The sequence below is a fragment of the Peromyscus californicus genome, unplaced genomic scaffold, assembly GCF_007827085.1.
Source record: "Peromyscus californicus insignis strain IS unplaced genomic scaffold, ASM782708v3 Scaffold_14__1_contigs__length_90479793_seg_2, whole genome shotgun sequence".
NCBI classification, from domain to species: domain Eukaryota; kingdom Metazoa; phylum Chordata; class Mammalia; order Rodentia; family Cricetidae; genus Peromyscus; species Peromyscus californicus.
In genome coordinates, this window is record NW_026294436.1 from 75,720,747 (window position 1) to 75,745,946 (window position 25,200).

Below are 25,200 nucleotides of genomic sequence, written 5' to 3' on the forward strand. Positions count from 1 at the left end.
TTCTGCTTCAGTTCCTGCCTCCAGGTGCCTGCCCCAAGTTCCTGCCCTGACATCTCTCCATGATGGACTATAATTAGAACACATAAACCAAACAAACCCTTTCTTCCCCACATTGTTTTGTCCCAGCAACAGAAAGCAAACTATGACACCACCTCCACACAAGGAGTGACCTTTTTGGTTTTGTTTGTTTGAAATCAGGAGGGACCCTCTCCTGCTTCTGAGATAACTGGCTAGTGAGTGGCCTCATGGAGCATGAGTCAGACCTTACTTCGCAGGTTCAGCCTCCACGCACTTCTCCACAGCCCTCAGCATCACTGCTGTCCTTTCCTACAACCACAACCACAGCCACAGTCTCCTTTCTCGTTCATCAAACACCCTGTTGTCACACTGTCCCCGTGCTTGGACCTTACATGCAAATGGTAGGGTTTTGTGACTCAGAACTCCTCCTAAATGTCCCCATTTCAGAGAGGGCTCCTTGAGCACATGAGCAGTCCTTTCATTGTGACCTGTTAGGTCACCCTGTGTTAAAGACCAGAGTGGCGGCCCCGACTTGTATCCAGTACTTTCTTGTTCTTGTTTTCCTGTTTGACTCCACAGCAGCGATTTAAGTGGAAAGGGCGGGTCTCCCCCCGCTGTGTTCACTGGGGCCACAGCTCACTGTGCAGCACACACAATCAATCTGCTAAGAGCAAACGAACTGAGGGTTACCATTTGCACTAACTTACTTCACATCACAAAGACTTCTAGAAAACTAAGCCACAGACATTTGAAAGGAGAGACATTCCTTCTAGGTTTACAAGTCCATGACAGTCTTCAATCATGTTTCCATTTGGTCACCTGTGGACAAGACGACTTCCGAGAGCAGGAGACCTGACGTCAGTGCACTGTAACCCTGGCACACCTCACGAAACCAGCATCACTACAAGCTCAGTTCTGAGAGGCGGGAGGGAGGACAGCACAGGAAAAACAAGTGGAACGTGGAGACTCAGGAGGAGGAGGAAGGCAAGCCACCAACAGTGGAGGTAAGCGAGGGCCGAAGCTTTGCCACAGATAATCTCCAGCGTGAATAATCCACACCGGCTAATAGAATATTGACCATAATTACGTTCATCCTACTGACCTTGTTCTAAATTATTATGGATTATTACTACGCAAGTTATTTTGTTCCACACCAGAGGTGGCTGTATTTTGCTATCAGATGACATGACCTCTAATTCAATAATGTCTGTAATGCACTGGTATCCTCAGATAAAAGCTGTCTATAATGTCTGAACAAAGGTGAATTAGTTATCCAATTCACACACGCAATTAACTCTCTTAATACCTGTGAGACCATGGAGCCCCTCTGAATTTCCTATTAAACACTGCATATGGAGGTCTTCCTTCCATCTGTAGCTATCTTATGTGGACTTCATAATAACAACATTAGTACTTTATTGCCCCCATCAAAAATCTTGCATTAGTTATTATGAGAGACCTCATTCCAGAAAGCAGTGCCTCTTTTTCCTGAGAAAAAGGTATTAAATTCTAATGTTACACCTATTAGTAAAATATAGTATTGTATTTTCAATATAAAAATAAGGATGACTCATGAAATATGGAAAATAATTTAAATTTTCTTCATTATTTTAAGAACACCTGTTTAAACACCAAAAGGCAATATATGTTATGTGAATTTATACTTACATGCTACAGTCACCTAAATAAAGGAATATTTATTTAAATTCAAGTGTTAAGAGGAAAAACCAGATCCACACAGTGTCTTCTGCCACCTGTTCCCTGGGAAGTGGCTGAAGGCAGAGCCCATGCTCTACTTTGTACTCACATGAGGTGCCCATGGCTGTGCTCAGGAGGCTCAGATCAGAAAATGAGGCAATGTCAAATGTTAAGCAAACACCCTTGCCTTCCCTGTAAAGGAAGCAATTAATTAATTCTGCAGGGGATGCTTTTTTAGTCATCTAACGGAAGTGTAGCTTTTTAGTGCAGACAAGGGAACAGAACTCAATCTCTAAATAAAACCCAGTTCTCTCAGCATGCGTTCACATTCAAGTTCTCACCCTGTCAGTTAATTCCAGAGCAAAGTGAACCCATTAGGATGGCCCCACAGTTCAAGTGAAGCTGGCTGGTCACCTGGGTTTTCCTCTTCCCTCCAAACTCACAGCAAGGAGGCTGAGCAGGAGTGGGGAGACTAGTTCCCCATCTCAGTGCTTATGAAACAATGTGGGCGAAGCAGCATCACAGACACCAGAGCACACGGCAGCTGATGCTCTTCACTCGGCCCCAGTCGGACCGGCCAACCCACCTTCGGCATGCTGCAGCACGAGAAACACCGACTCCTCCGAGATGATGTACTTGTGCAGACACACCATGTTGGGCACGCAGCGGGGGATGATGGTCTTCCTGTTCCTGCTGGACTCACTGCTTTTCCTTAGACCCTGACAGAGAACAAAAAGGTCAGTTGTACCCACAGTTGCCTTTGGAGCCTGCTGTGCTCAGTGTTTATCAACCACACTAATCTATCCGAGTTACTCGGGCTTCAGAGAAACCACTCATCTGCTGCTCTGTGCCCCTCAGTCCCCGGAGGCTCCTCTGATGGCATCTGGCATGAATCCAGACAACAGAAGATGCCACAAAGCTGCCATTAAAATCAATTACGTGGGTCAGTGTTTTTATTAGCGATGCTCTCAAACTAAGTCATCAGGATGACATACAGTTATTTCTCGGCGACCTCTAAGTTTGATTTTCCTTATGTACATCTTTAAGGCAGCAATCAGTTAGAGTCACATTCTCCAGACACCAAACGTGTTCTGGATGAAGCAGCAACCTTTAAATTCTATTCCAAAACCCCACCGACTAACCTCCCAAAGGACCAGATGTATGCATGTTCTGGTGTTACACCCTGGTTTGAAAACCTGGGTAAATGCCACTGGGTGATAGCACGGAATGTCCACAAAGACAGGTAGGATTCACACATGTCTGTCATGCCTGACCAGCAAGAGAAAGGGGATGCTCAAGACAAGTAGCTTCCGGTTTGGGTGTCATAGGAATGTTTAATCAGGACATACTTAGAATACATACTATCATAATCCATTCCAAAAACAATTTCAAAACTAAAGTTATTCATTTAATTATATACTGAATTCTCACCAAGGAACAAGTCAGAGTTCAGGTAACAGTTTCCACAACCCAAGTAAGACTCACAAATCACAGCAAACATAGCTGAACACTCTTGGTTCTCAGATGCACTCTGAGAACACATTCTCTAACAAACTTTCTAAAGAGAAGTTATAGCATGTTATCAGCTGTGAAAGACAGAAATATGGATCACCATGAACATAAAAGACTTAAATGCCATGCAAAAATTACTTTTTCTTTCAAAAGCATGTTTTTTAAGTTTTTGGAAGTCATTTTTTAAATTCACTAAACATACGAATTCTACTTACTTTTAAAATGAATGTTTGTTCTGTCCTTGTGTCCATCACAAGTAAAACCTATGCAAAAGACACAAGCAATAATTTTAACAAAATATAATCAAACATTAACTCTTTAATTTGAGAAACTAAGAGTTGGGGTGGAGTTCTGATTCTCTCCAAAATTCTAATTTCTAAATAGACTTTTTAAAAATCCTAACTCATAGGATCCAAACAGCCTTGTCCAAAATAGATTTATTACAATTTCCTTTTCTAAAAATGCTACAGCATAGAAACATCACTATGCTTCCTGGATTTATTTTTAAAATATATTTCTTAAAAGTACAGGCCATTGCCAGGCATGGTGCACATGCAGCTGGTAGTGCAGCTGGAAATTGGTGGCCTGGCGAGAACAAGGCCAGCCTGGCAATCCTAGGCCACCTTTGAGAGCAGGAGAACCCCAAATCAAGGTAGTGGTGGTAGGGGTGGGAGTGGACGGTCAAAGATGTTCTCCCATGGTAAATGGGACATAATTTATTAAAACATAAATTTTCCAACTTTCTTCTGAAATCTCTTAGCGGCCCACTGTAACATGAGCTCAATAACTGAGTCTTTAGCATCATCTCAGGAGTCCTTTGGGTACTGCATCTAAACCCAGGACCAGAGCTTAACTCCTCTTTCCATGTCAGCAAATCCTGCTGACTCTATACTCAACCCTTGTCCTGCCCTGCCCCCTCCCACTAATGCCCCCGACCCAACCAGAACCAGCTCTGTCCAGCTGGCACAGGCCCCCTGCTCCCTCCGCACTGCACGGCTCTGTGGTCAATTCTCAAAATACCAGGCAAAGCTTTCTTTTTAAGTGTAGTTCGTGTGTCACTCTCTCACCCTCCACAAGGACCTCAGGACCATCTCACACACGGCCCCTTTGAATGGCCATCCCTGCCACCCTAGGAGAAGGAAACGGGCAAATACTACCATAACCATGGTTTATTTTTGTTAAATACTATGGCAGAGATAGGCCACAAAGGCCAATTAGCAAATATTCGAGACTTTGCAGGCCCATAAGTGTCTGCTATCATCTTTCAAATGTGTCATTTTAGCCAGTCAACAATCACAGTCTCAAATTAGGAAGAATTTATACCACAGAAATCAGCGAACGCTGCAAATGGGACCTTCCCCTCAGACAGCAGGCTGACAGCAGCCAACAGCACCCCCTAGAGGAGGGACGGCAGGCAAAGGTGGCCTGTTGAGCTTGGAAACACAATAATGGTGAGGAGATAGAGCTGCAGGTGGGAAGGAGATGTTGCGGCTGCGATGGCAAGTCCCATCTTAGACACAGGCATTAAGAATGTTGCTGACATCTTCTCTGACCTCAGCATCTCCTGAGCGCCTGAGCTGCACTCTTTAAGTCAACCTATGCTGCAACAGAATGTTATTCACACAGGCACCTCTTAGCTGTCCTGCAGAGTTCCCAAACCCAAGCTCCAAGTCTCTCTGAATTCTCCAACTGCAGAATCAGCAGCTAAGTCAACAAGCCAACTGTACTTCCTGAGCCCTTTTAACCACCTCCTGCTCCTTCACCTACCTCATTTTAAGTATGCACTATGTCAGCTGTGGGTAATCAATGCCAATCCTCTCAACAACTCTTCCTATTCCACACATCGCCGACATTACGGCTCTGGGTGTGACGCTATGATGGAAGATGATAACAGCGGCGGCGGCGGCCATATATGAGCATCTCTCTGCGATGACCTCACAAAAGCACATCCAGGGTCATGGTTGCTGTCACTGTTACTGCAGCTTCTCTCTGGAATGTTCTCCCGGCCACTTACCAAACCTCATCTTTCCACATTCAGCTCAAATCCCCCCCCCCCCCCCAGCCAATACTGATGGCTCTTCCTCTGTCCTCCCATTTTATATGGTACTAACATCTATTATGACATCTCAAACTCTTCAATTTGGTTTTACTTGTTCATTTGTCATCTCCCAACCAGATGTCAAATTCCTTATGGGCATGTCACAGACAGTGTCATAGTCCTCAGAAATGCTCATAACCCACTCCAGACTCCGTGAGTGGACTGTGCTATTCTAGAAAGGACTTCACAGATGTAATTAATTCAGAGCTTACAGATCACTTGGGGTTGTCTGGGTGGGTTCTGTTGAATCACATGATCTTCTAAAAGTGAAGACTGCATCCTGACAGAAAGAAGGGGAAGCACAGTGACATGGTAGAAGGGGGTCTTTCTAGTACGAAAGGGTTTACCTGGCTAACATGTAGACCCACTAAGGGGCAAGAACCACAGGAGCACATCTAGAAGCTCAGAGAGAGTCTGAGAGAAGCAGGCAAAGTTTAGAAGCAAGAGCAGCCCTCAGCTGGCCAGCAGCAAGGAGACAGCTCATTCCTCCAGCTGCAGAGGCAGCAGCCTACGAGCGAGCCTGAGTGCACATGGAGGCAGGTCCTCCACAGGCTACAGCAAGGAAAGTCGTGGTGCCAGCCCATAAGGCCTGTGTCATGCCTCTGACTTTCACAACTTTAACATAATGTTTAGTGTCTTCAGACACTAAATCTGCCATGACTGGCTACAGTTGGCAATAGGGTAGAAATGGTATTTCTGTTTTGACACAGGGAATCCATAAACACACAGCTAGCAAGTTCAAATCTAAGAATACAGGTGGACAGCAAGGTGGGAATGGAACTTGGAAAAGAAGTGAGGACCAAGGATTTATATTTGAGCATTCCCCACAAAGACACAACCTCAAGGCATGCGAAAAACTCCACTGAAATTTCCCTTCACAACACACACAATACTGGGCTTCGGAAAGTTGTTCAATCATGGAACACTCTCAACATCCCAAACAAGTGTGCATTTCTAATCAACAAAGTTTGAAGGTGAGAAAACAACTGTAAAATGTTAACTGACCCTGCTCAAAAAAGCTACCAAGCAAAGAAGGGACAATCTGTACTGGGACAGCGAGCTCTGAATGCTTCCTCCCTCACTGCTAAACTGCCCTGCACATGTGCAAACAATATGCTGTTTACATCTCATTTAGAAGGCTGTGCACACCTGGAATGCTATAGGTAGGTACGAAAGCAGCAAGAAAAAGAAGGATGCTCCACCCACTAAGCAGCAGCCACCACGAAGGATTAAGGAAAAAATACTGGAGAAGGCATCAGGAAGTCATAGGTCACTGTCATAAACTGCTCAAGACAGAAGCCAGGTGGCTCCAAGTCAACCAGACAAATGAAAAATTGGGGGTGACAGAGCTGAACCTTTCGGGAGAAGGCACTGAATGAAAGGGAATGGTGGACCCTCAGTTCAAACAAAGGCTTGGGCTTTCATTACTTACACATGGAGAGACCTAGCCCTCTTAACTGCCAGTAGGGCAGCTACTGACACGTTCTCCAGAAGGAATGACCCTCCAAGGAATGGGAGTAAACTCACAGCCCTTGAACCTGATGTTGAATCACACAATGGTCCCTCCCCACATGGAAGGCTGTGGGCTCTGTGGAGGCATCTGTACTGCTAGCATCTCATCTGGTTTTACATCGACTTACAACTCTATGTCACTCCCCAGAGAGCCAATCGTGTTTGCAAAGACACATTTACATGACATGGAAAACATCTCTCTGGGTAAAAGGTAAGTTCAGAGAACTTCATTTTCTTACCAGAAGCCACCTGCCTGACAGAACAGCAAATACCTGCAGGAATGGGGTGGGGGTTCCTCTCTTTGCTGGCCTCACTCTGGCATGAAGCATGGAGCAGACAAATAAATACGCACGAAGATGGACAAACTTGGCAGGAAAGCGGCAGGCTGGTGCAGCCTTTCTTCTACCAAGTTGGTTTGCGACTTGACAACGTTCACATTGAGGTAATAAACACAAGAACATATGTGATTTTTTTTTAAATGTGCCCTTTGACTGTCAATTTCTCCCAAACAGGTGTTGCCTAAATGATTATAAATTGGCCTCTGGGTACACCTCTTCAACTGAGCCATACAGGGCTGGTGATAATATAATTAGACCTAAAAACATCAGGCTGGTGAGTGCTCTCCATCTGTTTGGCAATAATGTTTAGTTAACAATAGTCTTTAAAAGAAGCACCTTCAACTTCCATTCTTAAAGCTATTTATAGCACCATTCTTAACACACCAGCACTCCTGCTAACAAGAGCTTTAGCACTTGGAAATTATTAGCCATACGGCTGTACACAAGGAGAAACGGCTGCATTTCACATCTGTATCCCTCCACATTTGCGCGCTGCAGCCTCATTGAAGTCGAGTCCTTAATGAACAGTGGTATGGCATCAATATCATAGCTGTGCGCACACAGATCATAAGGAGCCAGCCATGTTTTTAGTGCCAACAGTAGGCCAATCTGTAACGAAGCTGTCAGCATAAAGGACAAAAGAACACCGTCTTTAACCCTCAAACTGAATTTGTTCATTTGTAGACTCAAACGCAATTTACAAACTGCTCATGGGTTTGCTCACCTTCGTAAAGACAAAAATCTAATTTGTCCTAATTTGATACAATTGTCTTTCCAATAAAAGGCTCCTAAAACCATCTTTTATTTCATGATAAAACAAGTACTATTACTAGCACTGTCATGAAATAATTACCTTGGACAGCCTATCTTACTGAAAGAATACAATTAACATATTTCTCTCTTTCATTTTTCACACTTACATATCAGCACTATATTAACATATGGCCTAACAGAAAGGATTACTCCACCTTTGCCCACAGAAATACAAACAATGACTTGGGGGCGGGCAACTAACTCCATCTTTGCTTCAATGCCACCAGGACCAAGACCCTTGCCCACTCTTCTTTATAGCAGAAGGAAAAGTCCCAAGTGGTTACAGGTCGCTCTGTGAGCCAGAGTAGGGACGCTATGCTAGATAACCACACCACACCTCTGCAAAGATAGGGCGGGGTCCCAAGGCATCAAATGATGATTTTAGTTTAATGATATGAAGAAGACTAAATCTGGAGAGAAGAAAAGAGATCTGTGTGCGTGCGCGCGCGCGCGCACACACACACACACACACACACACACACACACACACACACACACACACACACTTGCAGTGAAAGGGTGATACAAGCTCTCAGAGTGGGACTGTTGCCTATTCCTGAAACTTTTTATTTAATTTAAATGTTGACATCAGAAGTCTAGAAGTCTGAAAAACTAACCAAATAATTTGGAGGGAAATTCTTGCCTCCATTTTGGTGGTAATTTGTAGGACTCTGTGCTTAAGAGAGAAGGGAGATGGGATCGGGAGAGTCACCTTGGACAAATGCAGCCCAGCCCTGAACTGTGTCACCTCGGACACTTACGCTGTTCTCTGGGTGAGATCTGAGTAAGCAGTCAGCAAGTTACACCACTAGGACACCCTCCTCTTCACCCCTCACCCCCGCCACACACACACACACACACTCACACACACACACACTCACACACACACTCACACACACACTCACACACACACACACACTCACTCACTCACTCACTCACAACAGAAGAGAGAACAATAAACAACCTACAATTTACAAACCAGTCATCTCATGGTTCAGGTAGGAAGCCTGTGCTGCATGCTACGTTCTCATTTGAAAACTGGCCACATTGCACTAGACTACAATTAGGCAAATTTTTAAGCAATTTGTGTCAGCAACATTAAAATGTCACCCTTCTGCAGAATTGGCTGTGCACAGCAAACCTCCAGCACTAAAACTTCGATGTCCTCAGTAACGTGATGGTGATCACATGCTCTCCATATTCTGATCTAAACCCACCTCAGTTTGCATTCTTATAAAACTCAAAGTGTGTTCCAACATTGGCTGTTAGCCCCGTGCCTACTCTCATAAGTTAGTCATCACTCATAAAACTTCAACTACCAGAGAAAAGGGCAGGGCACTAGGCTTCTTTGACATCAGCCCTCTAAGTCTCTCTCACAAGCACCACAAGGCCAGGCCATGATGTTTCTAGTACACTGTCGACAACGTTGAAACCAAGAGATGAGCCACTGTGCTCATCCAGGAAGTTACAGTGCAGGAACCGGCACCAGGAGAACACACTGCAAAGAGGCTTCTCCTGTTGGATCAGATGCCATCTGTCTTTGGCTTCCCAGAAGTCCTCTGAAGAGAATGGAAGTCTGAAAAGTAAATGTGACCTGGATACTCAACTCCAAGACACTCTCGCCTCCTACGCTCAAGAAGATGTTTCGGTAGCAAATGCATGAGATATCTAGGATTCACCCACAATAATTTTAAATTTCTTTAGATGAAACCAAAGTTTTCTTTGTGCTAGAACTTCCGTCCAACCTGATACATCACTATGAAGTGAATACATGACCCATGGAACCCCGCCTGTGAACAGGAGTCACAAGTCACCTGCTCTGTCAGACAAAGCAGGGTAGCCTTGGGGCAGTTCTTCAAGTATGTATTTAATCCAGAAATATCTTCCAAAGTAGAAAACAGCAGATCAAACTGTGTGAAGTTAGCACTCAAGAGCTACATATTTTAGCAAGTAAAATTCAAAATACCTTAATTTAAAGTGTACAAACATCTGTGACTTCTAAAGGGCCCCCTGTTTCAGTCGACCTAATCACCTAGCTGGCTGCCTCGACTACTGCCAAAATCAAACTGGGACAAAAGAGAAAGAGCTGTTAGGAGGAGGCACAAGCAATGAGACGCGACACTGGTAAACAACTGCATTTCTAAGAAAACAACTCATTTTCATTTTCTTCAAATGCCCAGGCAGCTGCAAAGGTTTTCGTATGCTAATTTTTTAATTAGAAGGTATTTAGGCAGTGAAAGCTTTCATATGCACTTCTGTTTCTTCATCAAACGTGATCTCCCCAACTTAGCACCAGTATAGCTAGTGGCGGCCTGAAGGTTTACCATCTGCTGCTACCCAAAGTCACGGTGGCCACCTTCAGAACATATGCATCAAAGCCCAGAGATAAGAGACTGAAGAAATACTGCCTAAGTCAGCATAAGGGAGATGATGCAGCCAGAGGCAGGCAATGGGCAAGCTACCAGAAAATACTGAACACGGGGAGGAAGCAGCGACACAGAAAGTACCCAAGGTCACAGCCGTTCCCCCAACCAAACCAAGGCAAGGGGACACCACTGCCGAGGAGATGTGAAAGCTTTTCTTTTTAACAGAAGGCTGATCGCACTGAAAAATCACCCTTATTCAAAATAAGCCTGTTCTGAGTAAACCAAAATATAAGATTTAAGTTGTTTGTTGAGCCCATGAATAATGACAATAAAATCAAATGGTTTACACAGACACAAACAGTGCATGCTAGGAAGGACTTCTCTCCCAGGCACTTCAAGTCTAAACATTTCCCAAGGAAAATACGCTTGGGAACAAGTTTAACAGAACACCAAATACAAAACCTGATGTGGGAAGACCGACGGCATCTCTCCAGGCATGGTGGCACATGCCTGTAGCGATATTGTACTGGGTATACACCCCAGCGAACAAATTCTTACCTCTGAGTATTTACATACTTAGCCATCACACATGATTTTTTTTTAGTGATTATCATTAATTGTAATAAATGACTAAAAAAAAAAAAAAAAAAGCGCCGGGCGGTGGTGGCGCACGCCTTTAATCCCAGCACTCGGGAGGCAGAGCCAGGCGGATCTCTGTGAGTTCGAGGCCAGCCTGGTCTCCAAAGCGAGTTCCAGGAAAGGCGCAAAGCTACACAGAGAAACCCTGTCTCAGAAAACCAAAAAAAAAAAAAAAAAAAAAAAAAAAAAGCAAATGCTTCCAGAGTAACTAACTTATCTTCCAAGAAATGCTAAATAATCATGGCAAATCATAATGTTGCAATATTGGAAGAAAGGTATCTTGGTGCTTGGAAAACAGACTTAGGAAGCTAAGGCAGGTGGATTGCAAATTCAAGGCCAATCTAGACTCAAAAAAGAAAAGGAGGAAAGGAGGAAGGGAGGGAGGGGGGAGGGAGGGAGGAAGGAAGGCAGGAAGGAAGGAAGGAAGGAAGGAAGGAAGGAAGGAAGGAAGGAAGGAAGGAAGGAAGGAAGGAAGGAAAGGAGGGAAGAAGGAAAGAAGGAAGAGACAGACAGACAGACAGACAGGTAGACAGACATCATTTACTTAAGGGGATAACCACATTTAGCTGTCACACATAACACACAACACTGTGGTGTTTGCACAACTGTAACACTGAATCTCAAAAGTATATTTACCTTAACAGAAATTCATCAAATAAAATTTTCTTGTTTTTCATCTCTTAACCATAGTTAGAAAAAATACACAAAATAAATTTTAGACAAATATTTACCAAAAGCAAAACAATTAAAAATAAAAAGAAGCCAGGCATAGTAGTACATACCTTTAATCGCAGCACTCAGGAGGCAGAGGCAAGTGGATCTCTGTGAGTTTGAGACCAGCCTCGTCTACAGAGTGAGTTCCAGGGCAGCTAGAGCTATATGGTGAAACCTTGTCATACACACACAAATAATAATAATAATAATAATAATAATAATAATAATAATAATAATTTTGAAATAACAAAATAAATAGATAGATAAATAGAACAAAATGGCACCAAAAGCATCTTCTAAATTGAGTCTCAAAATGGTAATTGGTGATTCAGTTTGTGTTGATTCCAATCTTTTTTTCAAATTTGTATTTATTTTATTTTTGTGTATGGTGTTTTGCCTGTAGGTATGTATGTATGTGTGGTGCCCGAGGAGGTCAGAAAATGCACTGCAGGCTGACCTAAAAACCAATCTTAAGGAAGCATTTCTTCAACTGAGGCTCCCTCCTCTCCAGTGACTCTAGTTTGGGTCAAGTTGACATAAAACCAGCCAACACATAGTCATGAAAAAATGATAAGTGGACATCATGAAAATTAAAAGGCTCTGCTCTGCAAAGACAATGTGAGCATAAACCATGGCCCAGTAGCCAAACACACACACAGATTCTTCAAACTCAGAAATGAGAAGCAGAAGCCTGGCTCTAAAGTGGGCCACACAGGAGTGAAGCTGGGGCCTGCCACCACGAAGCCAGCCAAACACAGAAAGACAGAAACTGTGCATTCTCACTTACATTAGGAGTTACAGGCAAATGGATTGTAAAAGTTACCTGCAAAGCAGGGCTCACAGGCCGGAGATGGGGGTGGGTAAGGCTGACAACAAATAATTGTATAGTTCCAAACAATTTATAAAGAAGATTTTGGATCTGCTCAGCAAAAAGAACCGAACACTTCAAGTGGGGCTATACAAACTAGCCTGCTCACTGCACACGATACACCTACTGAAATGCCACACTGTATCCCACAAACACGTACAATCATTGCATGTCAATTAAAATTCTTTCTGGGATGGAGCTCAGTGGTAAGGCGCCTGCTGAGCATGAAGAGGTCCTGGATTTGACACCAAAGGCTGAGGGGGACACAGAGCATGTGACTTTCCTGCGCAGCAGCTGGCGGAAATACAAAGCTCCCTTGGAAGACAGCTGGGCAGTTTCTTACAAAACTAAGTCTTCCCTCTCCATATATGATTCAGCAATTATGTTCCTGCTGTCTGCCAAAGGAACTGAAAATATGTCCACACAGAAATGCCCACAAAACGGACAGCAGGTTCTTCACTAGAACTCAGGAATGAACAAGACGTCCTTCGGTGGGCCGAGAGGATGAACAGATTGCAGTGCGGTCCAGCGAGCTGCTGCTGAGAGCAGCCGTGAAGAGGTGGGAAACGTCCACATACCTCACCTGTAAAGAAGGACAGACTGCAGGCTGCACACAGACCCGCTGGAAGAGGCAGTACCATGGAGACAAGGACCAGAAGCACCACGGTGCGGGGCAAAGGGTGGAGGGATGGCCAGAGGAGCAAGGCAATGAAGACACCCTGAACGACACCACAGCGGTGCGGGCACACTTGTGTAATGACTTCATCATACATCTGTACAAAGACATACACTGCAGACAACGGCAAAATGAGCCTTCATACGAATGAAGAGATGCTGAAGTTCAATTTTTTAGGGGCAGGAGACACGGCTCAGCAGTGAAAAGCACTTGCTGTTCTTCCAGAAGACCTGGACTGGGTTCCCAGCACCTCCATTAGGCAGCTCACAACCCCCTGTAACTGCAGCTCCCGGGGACCCCACCCCTTTCCTAGCCTCTGCAGGCCCTGCACTCACACACACATGCACACAGACACACAGATATATGTATAGGATTTTTTTAAACACAATCGATCCTTTTTTTAATTAAAATTTAACTCTATTAGCACAGATCTGTGATCAAGCAGCCTCGGAGCCAGAGCAGGTTCAGATAACACCATCAGTTAGCGTATGTGACAGAACAGGGAAGCAGGGCAGAGCAGCTCAGATAGTTACAGTGCAGTGTTTGCCTATTTGGAACACGGTCTGATCAGCTGGCCGCCTCCAGCTGACTGGAGCCAGGCTGCTGTGACTGGCTGAGACTCGGTAACTGGTTATAAAAAATGTGTGTGACAGTTTGGACTTTGAACACTTCCCAAAGGCCCATGTGTTAGAAGCAGCTCAAAGTGCTGTCAGGGGGTGGTGGAAGTGTTAGTATAGAGGACCCAAGGGAAGGGCATAAGGGCAGGAGTCCATCCTTGGATACTGGCCCCTAGGCCCTTAGCTAAGGAGACACAGAGGCAGTCAGTCTGTCCTGGAGAGGCAGTCCATCTCACTGAGACTCATAGTGTTGGGCTTTTCTCCTCAGCTCCTCTCTGTATGGTGTGTGGGGGTGGAGACAAATGCCAAGGCCATCAAGTCTTGCATTGCCCTGAGCTAGTTCTTTGGATGGCATCTAGAGCAATCAACTCAGAACGTGTGTGTGTGTGTGTGTGTGTGTGCAAGCGCATGCATGTAACCTTCCTACAGTATGAAGCACAAATGTAATCTTACAATATAGCCTATGACACGCGCTATCATAGGCGTAAGCCCTGAATCATCTGGCTGAAGATGGGATGACAGGCACATCTTTAGGATGCTAACCCACTGTCTTTATTGATGAAATTATTAAGGCCACTCCACGTAGTTAAAAGGAGATTTATTTAATGGCGTAACTTACAAATTAAGGGATAAGTAGGTCGCGGGGTCTGGGGAAGGTGTATCGCAGTCCAGCGGTGTTCTCTGGAGCTCTGCTTGGTCCACCTCTCCAGTCCAGGGTCCCGCAACCGAGAGAGCGCCCGCCGATCCAGATCTTGGGTCCCCAGGCGCCTCCCTCCGCCCCGCCTTATAGGCATGACAGTTGCTGAAGTCTCAATGGGGGTTGGAACTTCCAGATCAAAGCTGGAATGGCTACCCACTACAGTCTTCTCAAATTGCCAGCTCTTTGAACAAAGCGCAGCTTCAACATTCAAGTCCCGGTTTCTGTCTGCGTGAAGGGCAGCACAGGCCACTTACATCTCCACAGGCCAAGCAGCGAAGCCAAGAGTGCATCGGCAAAGCCCTCGAAAACCCTGAGCCAAAATCAGCCTGTCTTCCTCTGCAACTGACTACTGAGGGGCTCCGTCACAGCCTAGGAGGCTGCACACACTATGAAGCTATCTTTACCTTAGTTTATGCTCTTGGGTTATACCTCTCAGACCAAACTGAGTAACATAGCTTCTATCTGGCTGACACCAGTGGAAGCTATCATGTGCGCAGCCATGATGATGGGGAATCTCTACTTCCTCTCACTTTTGTGGTCAACCTAAAACTATTCTAAAAATAGTCTTTATATCTTTTTTCTTTGTTTACAAGTCATTTGGCCAAATCCCCAACTCTGGGGCAAATAACTAAATGTCTCACACCCTAAAACAAGACAAATGGGGGTTATTCTCCAGTAAATAACTCAGGCAGTAACTATTTCAAGCACAAACATCCATTTAAAGACTCTCCACTCCCCTCAGCAGCACCTCCAGTACAGGGTGAGCCTCCGTGAACAATACTCCATCACAGAGACAGCTTTTGTGTGAGTCTTCAAATCCTACACCTATATACCTACTACTGCATAACACCCGTTTCCACGGGGCATGGTGTTTCATCAGGGAACCTCACACAAAGACAGCAGAGGCAGGGTATAAAGGACAGAGCACGGTTTAACGGGACTCCTGAAGAGTGAAGAAAACACCACTCAGGAAGCTCTTCTCAGAGCCGAACACCTTCGTCTTCTTAATCGTATGTCTGCTTTCTCTTCTCGTGAGGAACCTGCCTATGGCCATAAAGAGAGGGAAAATGGCTAGGGAGAGGGAGAACACTAAAGTCCTGGGTCCACAGGCCCAAGTTCAGACCAGCCATTCAATTCCATACTGAGTTATTTATCCTGTTTCTCTGGCTTGAATTCTGAAGTTTCCTCCAGATGGCGGCTTGACTTAGTTAAGTTTGGGTGAAAATCAATCCCTCTAAAACCATAGTGTATTATTATATTTCACTTCAGAGACTTGCTTGCATCTGCTGAGAAAACCTAATACTCTTTAGGTTGCTATTCAGGCTTTCCCTGCCCATGCCCTCCACAGATATGCCAGAATCAGGGTATAATGCCTAGAAGCTAGAATGAGCTCCAAAAAGCAGCAGTCTGCCCACACAGCCATCTACCATACACTGGTGAGAAATGGCAAGTGCAGGCCAGTCAGATGCTCACTCACAACGATAATGGACATGGCAACAACTCCCTGCCTGTCGGTACATGCCCCAATCAGCTGCCTGGGAAGCCTGATTCCCTTTCCAAAAGAAAATGCCTCAAAAGCAAGGAAGTTTTAAAAACTATTTCAAATTTTTTAGTGAGTTTATACTTTTATAGAAGATGAAGCCAAAGTTTGGTACTGGTTGAAATGTAGCATTTTGATGTAATCCAGAAAATGTACTTAGTGTAAGAATGCAACGTGTTCATGTCCTCCCAACAGTTCAAAACCCTTATAAAACACAAAGGCATGACACTCATTGTCAAATTGGCAATGTCATTGATGGCAACCCAGCACCTGCCAACAATCCACAGGTGTGCTCTGTGGGAGCTGTGACAATGGTGGGGGTGTGCTGATGGATGCTGCAGGTGTACACAGCCTCAATATTGTTTGAAGTCATGTAGCATATTTACTGTCTCTTCCCATTGCCTACAAAATTACTCAATGAGTATGCTTGGCCATTTGAGGAATCTAAGGCTTGTTGGGAGAGGCACAGAAACCATCAAAATCTACTGTACAGAGCTGGACAGAGTGGCTCCTCTCTATAACTCACACTTAAGAGGCTGACAAAGGACTGCCTTGAATTCCAGGACAGCTTGAGCTAAGAGTGAGTATCTTTATCAAAACTATAAATAGCCAGGTATGTGGTATATGCCTTTAATCCCAAGACTGGGGAGGCAGAAGTAGATAGATGTCTGAATTCAAGTCTGGCCTGGTCTACATAGTGAGTTCCAGGGCAGCCAAGGATACTGTTTTAAAATGAAAAAGAAAAAGAAAAAGAAAAAGAAAAAGAAAAAGAAAAAGAAAAAGAAAAAGAAAGAAGGAAGGAAGGAAGGAAGGAAGGAAGGAAGGAAAGAAAGAAAGAAAGAAAGAAAGAAAGAAAGAAAGAAAGAAAGAAAGAAAGAAAGAAAGAAAGAGAAGCTGGTGCATAAGGTGGACCAATTCTACAGCATAAATTAAGGCATAAAAGAGCCCAAGCAAAAAAGAAGTAGATAAAACTAGAGAGGAAAGCAAGGGCAACTTTGAAGCAGAAATAAAGCTGAGAAGAGAGTGAGTAAGTAAGGGAAGGGAGTGATGGGCACATGCTACACTGCACACTCTGCATTCAGACCTGAAAGACAGCAGGACCATAACCACAGAACACTGAGGTGCCGATGGCTCTGCAGGAGAAGGAAGCAAGAGAGGAGAGGAGGGGCTGCATCAAGAGGCTGCCTAGAGTCTGTGTGAAGGCTACACAAGGGGTGGTCAGTTTTAGAGGCTTGCTCTTCCAAAGCATCGGTTTCATAAGTGACTGCAGAATCAGTGTGAATGATGGAGAAAACCAGCACGAACATGGACAGTGCATTTTAAGATGGGGATAAAGAAAATGCATACTTCAAAATTGGACATGATTCTGTCTATCTGCATTTCAATCTGAAACACAGATAAAGGAAAGGCTGGGTGTGATTACTAGTGTCTAGAGGGAACAGACTGACATTATTTTACCACCAACTAACATGAAAGAGTTTAAGACAATGGTTCTCAACCTGTGGGTCATGACCCCTCATGGGGGGGTGCATATCAGATATCTTGCATAATAGATATTTACATTACAATTCATAATGGTATGAAAATTACAGTTATGCAGTAGCAGCAAAAATTATTTTATGGTTGGAGGATTATCACAACATGAGGAACTATGTTAAAGAGCCTCAGCATTATGACCCTTGGAGGCCACTGGCTTAAGGGTCTACAACAGTGACTCCAGGCAAACAGGAAAGCACAGGGAAAGGCCGGCAACATCTTAGAAGACAGAAGGCAATGCTGGTGTCTACAGGTAAAAACGCCACCAAACAGCAAGCTAATTTCTGCTGTACAGCCCTAGAAATAACAGGTACCCTCAACAGGAAGATGTGAGAAAGCCTACATGCTCCCTGCCATCACACAACTTGCCAGGCAGCTGCTGCCCTTTGCCACACAGCAGTAGACTAAGGTTTGTCCTCTGAAGATGTGTACTGAGATGGGTGCTGAAATCAGCTGAAGCAGGACACAAGGCACTGCAGCTCACACAAGTGGCCAGGGCACTGGTAACTCCTTCCCCCAGGGGGCTATCGCTCTTACACCAACCCCTACACAAGAGTTTGGCGTGTTCATTTTTTTTAAATAAATTTATCTATCTATCTCTCTTACATCCTGGTCGCAGTTGTCCTCCCTCCTCTCCTCGAAGTTCCTCCCTCCCCAACCCCACCCTGTTCCCACCCCCCAATCCACTCTTCTTCTGTTTCTGTTTAGGAAAGGGCAGGTATCCCAGGAGCATCAACAAAACATGGAATATCAAATTGCAGTAAGACTAAACACCTCCCCATAGTTTAGGGCTGGGTAGGGTGACCCAGTATGAGGAGTAGGGTCCCAAAAGCCAGTAAAAGAGTCTGAGACAGTCCCTGTTCTCACTGTTAGGAGTCCCACAAGAGGACCAAGCTACACAACTTAGCATATATTCTGAGTGCCTAGGTCAGTCCCATGCAGGCTCCCCGGTTGTCCGTTCAGTCTCTGTGAGCCCCTGTGAGCCCAATCTCTGTGATCCCTTATGAGATTCTGTGAGTTTTCTTGTGGTATTCTTGACCTCTCTTGCTCCTAAAATCCTTCCTCCCCTTCTGCAGAATTCCCCATACTTTGCCTAATGTTTCTCTATGGGTCTGCCACTGCTTCCATCAGTTCCTAGATGAAGCCTCTCTGATGACAATTGGATTAGGCAACAATCTGGTCACAGGAGAGGGCCAGTTCAAGCTACATACCCGCTATTGCTAGGAGTCTTAGCTGGAGTCATCCTTGTAGATTCCTGGAAGATTCCCTTGAACCAGGTTTTTACCTGACCCAGAAATGCTCCCACTTCCAGTAATCTCTTTCCTCTCCCCCTCTGACCCCCAATCTGATCGCTCATGTTCCCATTTCCACCCACCCTCAGTCCACTCACAAAATCTCTATTTCACCTTCCCAGGGAAATCCGAGCATGCCCCACATGAACTCCTGGAGTGTTCATTTCTAAGTAGACCCCTTGGACCAAGAAAAACTCCCTACAGAGACTGGCACACATGAAGTCTAAGAGTGTCCACTGGCTCCCACACTGACAAAGAGCAGCTATGCCCATATTCACAGATGAAAAGATCTCACAGCGAAACATGCCACTGTGAATTTAGAACTCAGGGACCAAAAAGAAAATTCTATATCCTCCACAGAGGAAAAAAGCAAGAGAAAGCTGGTCCCACCCAAAGAAGGATGGAAAAGAAAACACTCATAGGCAAGTGTGAGCAAAGCAGGAGCCAGGATGTCAACAGTCAGGAGCACAAGAGAGGAGTCCTGAAGAGGCCTGAGGACACGGGGCTGCGGGAAGCTCTGGGTGTCTCCACTTCAGGCTTGTGTGCAGTCTGTCAGAGGGTCTGGGAATTTACAGTGACAGGAACAGAAAAATAAGGCAATTTATTTTCCCAAGAGAAAAAATTATACAGGGAAGAGCCAAAGGTACTGCAACAGGCTGAAAGTCGGGCCTGGTTAACACTAATCAAGACAAACATTGAAAGAGGCACACATACCGAAGAGGTTAACCAAAAGGCAACCTAACCCGCTTGAGGAAGTAAACTGCAGCCCCTGGGCAGGGGTGGTGGATAGAACCACATCTGGTGGAAGACACAACAGGACTTGGAACTGTTAAAGGGCCAGGCACACTACCCAGAGCACTGCACCTCTGCTTCCTTACAGATGCCTCCAGCCGCCCTAGCATTCATACACCTACCTGGGTCCCTCCAGTAGACAAAGAAGAACCATGTGTCAGATGGCACACTTGTCCCATCGCCTAAGAGGTGCCTGCCACCTGGTAGCCTTCAACAGACGTTTCCTATGTTGGTAAGCAGAAGGCCTTGAGGGGCCTCCTGAATCTGAGGTTACACAACCTGGGCTACAAGGCAACGTGAGACAACCCCTTACTTCACAGCTGTTAGGGGTTCTAGTATAAAACTGCTCGTCAGCCTTATTTCTAAATATACCTTAAGAAATTGAGTCCTTTGGAACAAAACAATCTATAAACCCAATGTATCAAGAATTTTGTAATAAGGTGCTGGATAGATAGGCATATCTTACATGTAATTAAAAGTAGCCTTAATTATAAGTATGTAAACAGTGGAATAATACAGCAAAGCACAAAATACTAATACCAACATAACTAAAATGTGTGTCTCTCAAACATATAGTTGCCCCAATTTCAACACAGCTATATTACTATATTATCACTATATTACTGTTACAGGTAGTTTCTTAGATACAGAACTCTTAGATAAACCCTGCTGCTGTAGATCTATACATATGCCTATAAATGCCTATAGGTAAGCTCATTCATCTCAACGGCATTTCTCCACTCATCTGAAGTTATTAACATGACCCAAATAACCTGGCACTCTGAGAAACACTTCTCTAGCCTCTTGCAGATGTCCTCAAAGCTCTCATTTAAAGTGAGAGTCCAGTCACAGAACTTCAGGTTGCTTCATGCCATGACCCACCCCCACTCACCACAGCAGACATTCCGAGGGACACTCTGTCTACTGTGACACCCCAGCATGCTGCCCTTCCTCCACCAGGTCTCGTATAGCTAGATCCTAATGCATCAGTTCAGAGGGAATGAACACCGGAAAGCGAACTCTGATAGAGCTCTATGCCAGCCTCAAGCCAACAAGCATCAACTTAATGGACACCAAGTCCACAATACAACTGTGTGAACAACAAGCATCTAAAGCTGGGTTTATGATTCTGTAGTTCAGACCACAGGCAACTCAGGATTGGTGAACTGTTCAAAAGGATCTGGACACAGTTAAAAATGACATCATTCTTGGGCTGGCGTGATGGCTCAGCCATTACAATCACGTACTTCTCTTGAAGAGGACCCAGGTTCAGTTCCCAGCCCTGACGTTGGGCATCTCACAACTGCCTGGAACTCTAGGTCCAGGGCACCTACACTCACATACACATAAGTACACTTACACACAAAACTGATTTTTCAATGTTTATTTTATTTTACAGTGGGGGCAATGGAGGATGTCTGTACACCCCATGCATTCAGGATCCCATGGAGGTCAGAAGAAGGAATCAGATCCCTGGAGCTGGAGTTACAGGCAGCTATGAGCTACCATGTGGGTTCTAGGAAACAAACCCAAGGACTCTGGAAGAGGAGAAAGTGCTCTTAACCACCGACCCATCTCTCCAACCCATAATCAAAATTTTTAAAAGTAACATTGAAGTAATAACTACTGAATTTATAAAAAGCTGTTTTCTTCACATTTGCAAACTAAGAGTGCCAGAACACAGGTGTGTGTGTGTGTGTGTGTGTGTGTGTGTGTGTGTGTGTGTGGTGTGTATGTGTGTGTGTGTGTGTATGTGTGTGTGTATGTGGTGTATATGTGTATGTGTGTGTGGTGTGCATGTGTGTGGTATGTGTGGTGTGTATGTGTGTGTATGTGTGGTGTGTATGTATGTGTGTATGGTATGTGTGTTGTGTGTATGTGTGTGTGGTGTGTATGTGTGTGGTGCATGTGTGGGTGTGTATGTGTGTGGTGCATGTGTGTGTGTGTAATCCATTTTAGTGTATTCTACCAAGCCTACAATGGGATAACTCAGAAGAATCAATGTGGAAAACAATGCTTTGTTATGCTGTAAAACTACAAAGAAGCACAGGGGAAAGCTCCTGTGATTAACAAGAAGCTAGTCACACAACACTGGAGGCAAATGATGGAGACCAGAGGGGAAGACAGCGTCACTCTGGTACAGCCAGCTGACACACGGGCACCAGCCGCCCAATCTGATATTAACATATTATCAGATATCTGCTGAACACCACCGGAGCAGACAGGAAGAAAACAACACACAGGCTGGAGAGACAGCTCCACGGTTAAGAGCATTACTGCACGGCAGAAGAAACGGGTTCCGTTCCCAGCACACCCGTGCAGCTCAGAAACATCTGCAACTCCACTTCAAGGGATCTGACGCACTCTTCTGACCTCGGTGGGCACCAGGCACATACATGGTACACAGACAAATATGCAGGCAAAACATTCATACATATAAAATTAAAATAAATAAGTCTATTTTTAAAATAACATGGATCAGCATCTCAGAAACAGAAGGGACCCAGACCACGAGGACTACTACATCCACAGCCTCCCCAGCAACCTCAAGTCCACATTCTAATCCAGCAAATAGCAGGTGGTGCTGGGGTGAGGAAGCCTGGTCCCCAGGTCACTGACAGGGCCACGCTGGTACAATTTGAGAGAAAGGAAGGACACACAGGTGCACTGTTTTGACCTACTACCTCCAACTCTAAAAAAAAAGTCATAGCAGGAGATGATCTGCCTCCCGGCATATTCAGCACAAACAGAGGCAAACAGTAAAGTAATCTAGGGCCAAACAATAGGGAGCTAATTAAGTGACTTACAGTATATGCAGAACAGTCTGAAAATACCAGGAAAATTGAGAATAACACTCCCTAACTATACTGCATAAAAAAATTTAATGTCTATACATTAAAAATGGTATTCATGTACATTTCAAATTGTTAATCAATAAACACAATCACAATAATTTTGTCTTTAAAATGGTATAGTTTGGAGGCATCAGGAATCTGTAAAATTCTCATGTACAGTAGGTATTAAGGAGAAATGAGATCATGACTTAGCTATTCAATTAGTAATAACTAAATCCTTTTAGTCATTATAGGGATTTTCTGCTTCTATAGCTTTAAAAATGGCGTTACTCACACATTGACTTATGTTCATTAGGCACAATTGCTTGTATAAAATTTTACTGAGAATGGAGTAGAAAAGGTTGATAGAAAATACGGACACCATCATTACAACAATCCAGTTCTAACAATGAGAAGAGCGACAGTGTTAGAGAGAGACAGATCTGGATTCAAACCCTCGCTCTGTCAACACAAAAGCACCCATACTTCCTGAGTCAAAATCTAAACAATTTACAGAGACCACAGGACCCTGCACAGACAGGCAGTCCACAATCCAGAGGCTGCCCCCTGGCAATCAGAACCACACACAAAGGTACAGGGCCACCCTGCATCTGCAGACACCTGGCGGCTGCTGTGTGGGCCAAATGCTTCTCCTGTGTCTCTTAATAGTTTACCATTAATTGTGGAATTACAGTTTGGGATGAAGATATTGTTAAAGACACATCTTCATCCAATATGGTAGTTTTTTGTTTTGTTTCCATTTTAGATACTTTGTCTTTAGAACAATTTGGCAAAGCTATGCAAAAATGCAGTTTCCAAACACACACAACTGGGCCACTGTTGGCAGCCTCCACCACAGCAGTCCTCGACGCACAGACAAACGTACCCTGACCCATCACTTTCACCACAGGCCACTGCTTACACTGAGGCTTGCTCCTTTGTTGTCATTGAGTTTTGGGCGCTCTTTGTATGTTCTGGTCAGTTATCTTTTGAAAGGATTTTCTCCAGTCTACTAGGCTAGTCTGTCATCCCACCACAGTGTTTTCACAGTTACAAAGTCTAGCTTGTAACCATCTTGACTGCTAGACTTTGTAAGTCTTGAACTCAGAAAATGTCAGCCCTGATGTCTACCCTTTTCTTTCAATATTACTCTGGTTATTTGGGGTCTTCTGTCCTTTCATATAAATTTTAGAATCAGATTGTTGATGTCCACAAAAGTACCTGTTGAGATTTTGAATCAGACTATACTAAATCCACAGTTCAGGCTAAAAACTGACTTCCTCCCAACAACAAGGCTCTTCTTACCCATGCCTGTAACTCTCAATTACAGTTCTTTGTTTTATTTCATCAGGATTATATACTCTTCCTTATATAGATAACATGCATACTTTCTTAAACTTACACATCAGTATTTAATTTGGGGCACTAATGAAAATTATAGTGTTTGTTTAGAGGTCTGAGGGAGGGCAGGGTCAAACAGGATCTCATTATGTAACCCAGACTATCCTCAAACTCAGAATCCTCCTGTCTCAGAATCCTAGGTGCTGGAATCATAGATGTGCACCGTCACACCTGGCTGATGCTTGAGGATCAAACTCAGGGCCTTGTGCATGCTAGACAAGCCGCTACCACTGAGTTTCAACCCCAGCCACTTGATACTATTGTTATTTCAGATTCTAGTTGATCACAGAGGAAAGCAGCTGATGATGGTGCACTAGGTCTGTGTCCTGCAACCCTGATGGGACATCTATTAGTCCTAAGAGTTTGTCAGTTCTTTCATATTACACAGCCATGTCACACCCAGGTAAACACAGAAACCTTCCTTCCCAATCTGTAACCACTAGTTCCTTTTATATATGTGGAAGACATTAGAGAGGGCTGGCTCAATGTATTCTGTAAATATTAGACTGAATTCAACTCCATTTGGGCCTAGCACTTGCTATCTGGGGTGGTTATTAAGTATTGACTCAGTTTCCTTAGTAGATAGATATGCACTCCCCCAGATGGTCTGTTCCTTCCCTGTGAGTTAGCAGGCTTTGTCTCTTAGGGAGGTAGTGGGGAATCGTACAGTGATTAAATTCATCACATCCGAGCTGTTCACTGTACAAGATGGAGTGATGTCCCCTCTCAGGTTTCTCCGACAGAGTTCTTTTTTCCTTAGTTATCCTCTCTAAAGGCTTAGTGACCTCATTGATGGTCAGAGAACCAGCCTTTAGTATGGTTAATTTCCCTGTTGATTTCTTGTTTTCAATTCCATTGGTTCTAGCTTTTATTGGTTTTGAATTTGTTTTTAACTCACAGGAAGTTGCAACATATTTCAAAGTGTCCTGTTTACTCTTCGCCTAGCTGGCCATGAGGAGAACCTATGCAGCAGCATCAATACAGCTGCGAGGTCAGGAATTTGACAAAGCTTCTTTTTTTTTGTTTTTTTTTTTGTTTTTGTTTTTGTTTTTTTTTTTGTTGTTTTTCGAGACAGGGTTTCTCTGTGTAGTTTTGCGCCTTTCCTGGGACTCACTTGGTAGCCCAGGCTGGCCTCGAACTCACAGAGATCCGCCTGGCTCTGCCTCCCGAGTGCTGGGATTAAAGGCGTGCGCCACCACCGCCCGTTGACAAAGCTTCTTAACTGCTGATGAGGCT

The 25,200-nt window shown here is 44.4% G+C and overlaps 1 protein-coding gene across 4 annotated transcripts in view; it reads right to left on the reverse strand.

Annotated features, from left to right (window-relative positions):
• The window catches only part of Rps6kc1 (ribosomal protein S6 kinase C1), a 156,527-nt gene that overhangs the window by 43,372 nt on the left and 87,955 nt on the right, over window positions 1-25,200 (reverse strand). For all 4 annotated transcript variants that reach the window (XM_052737991.1, XM_052737992.1, XM_052737990.1 and 1 more), the window contains 2 exons: window positions 3,444-3,491; window positions 2,303-2,435 (listed from right to left, as the gene is read on the reverse strand). In XM_052737991.1, coding sequence (XP_052593951.1) covers window positions 2,303-2,435; window positions 3,444-3,491 — 181 coding nt within the window. The remainder of the gene's footprint in view (window positions 1-2,302; window positions 2,436-3,443; window positions 3,492-25,200) is intronic.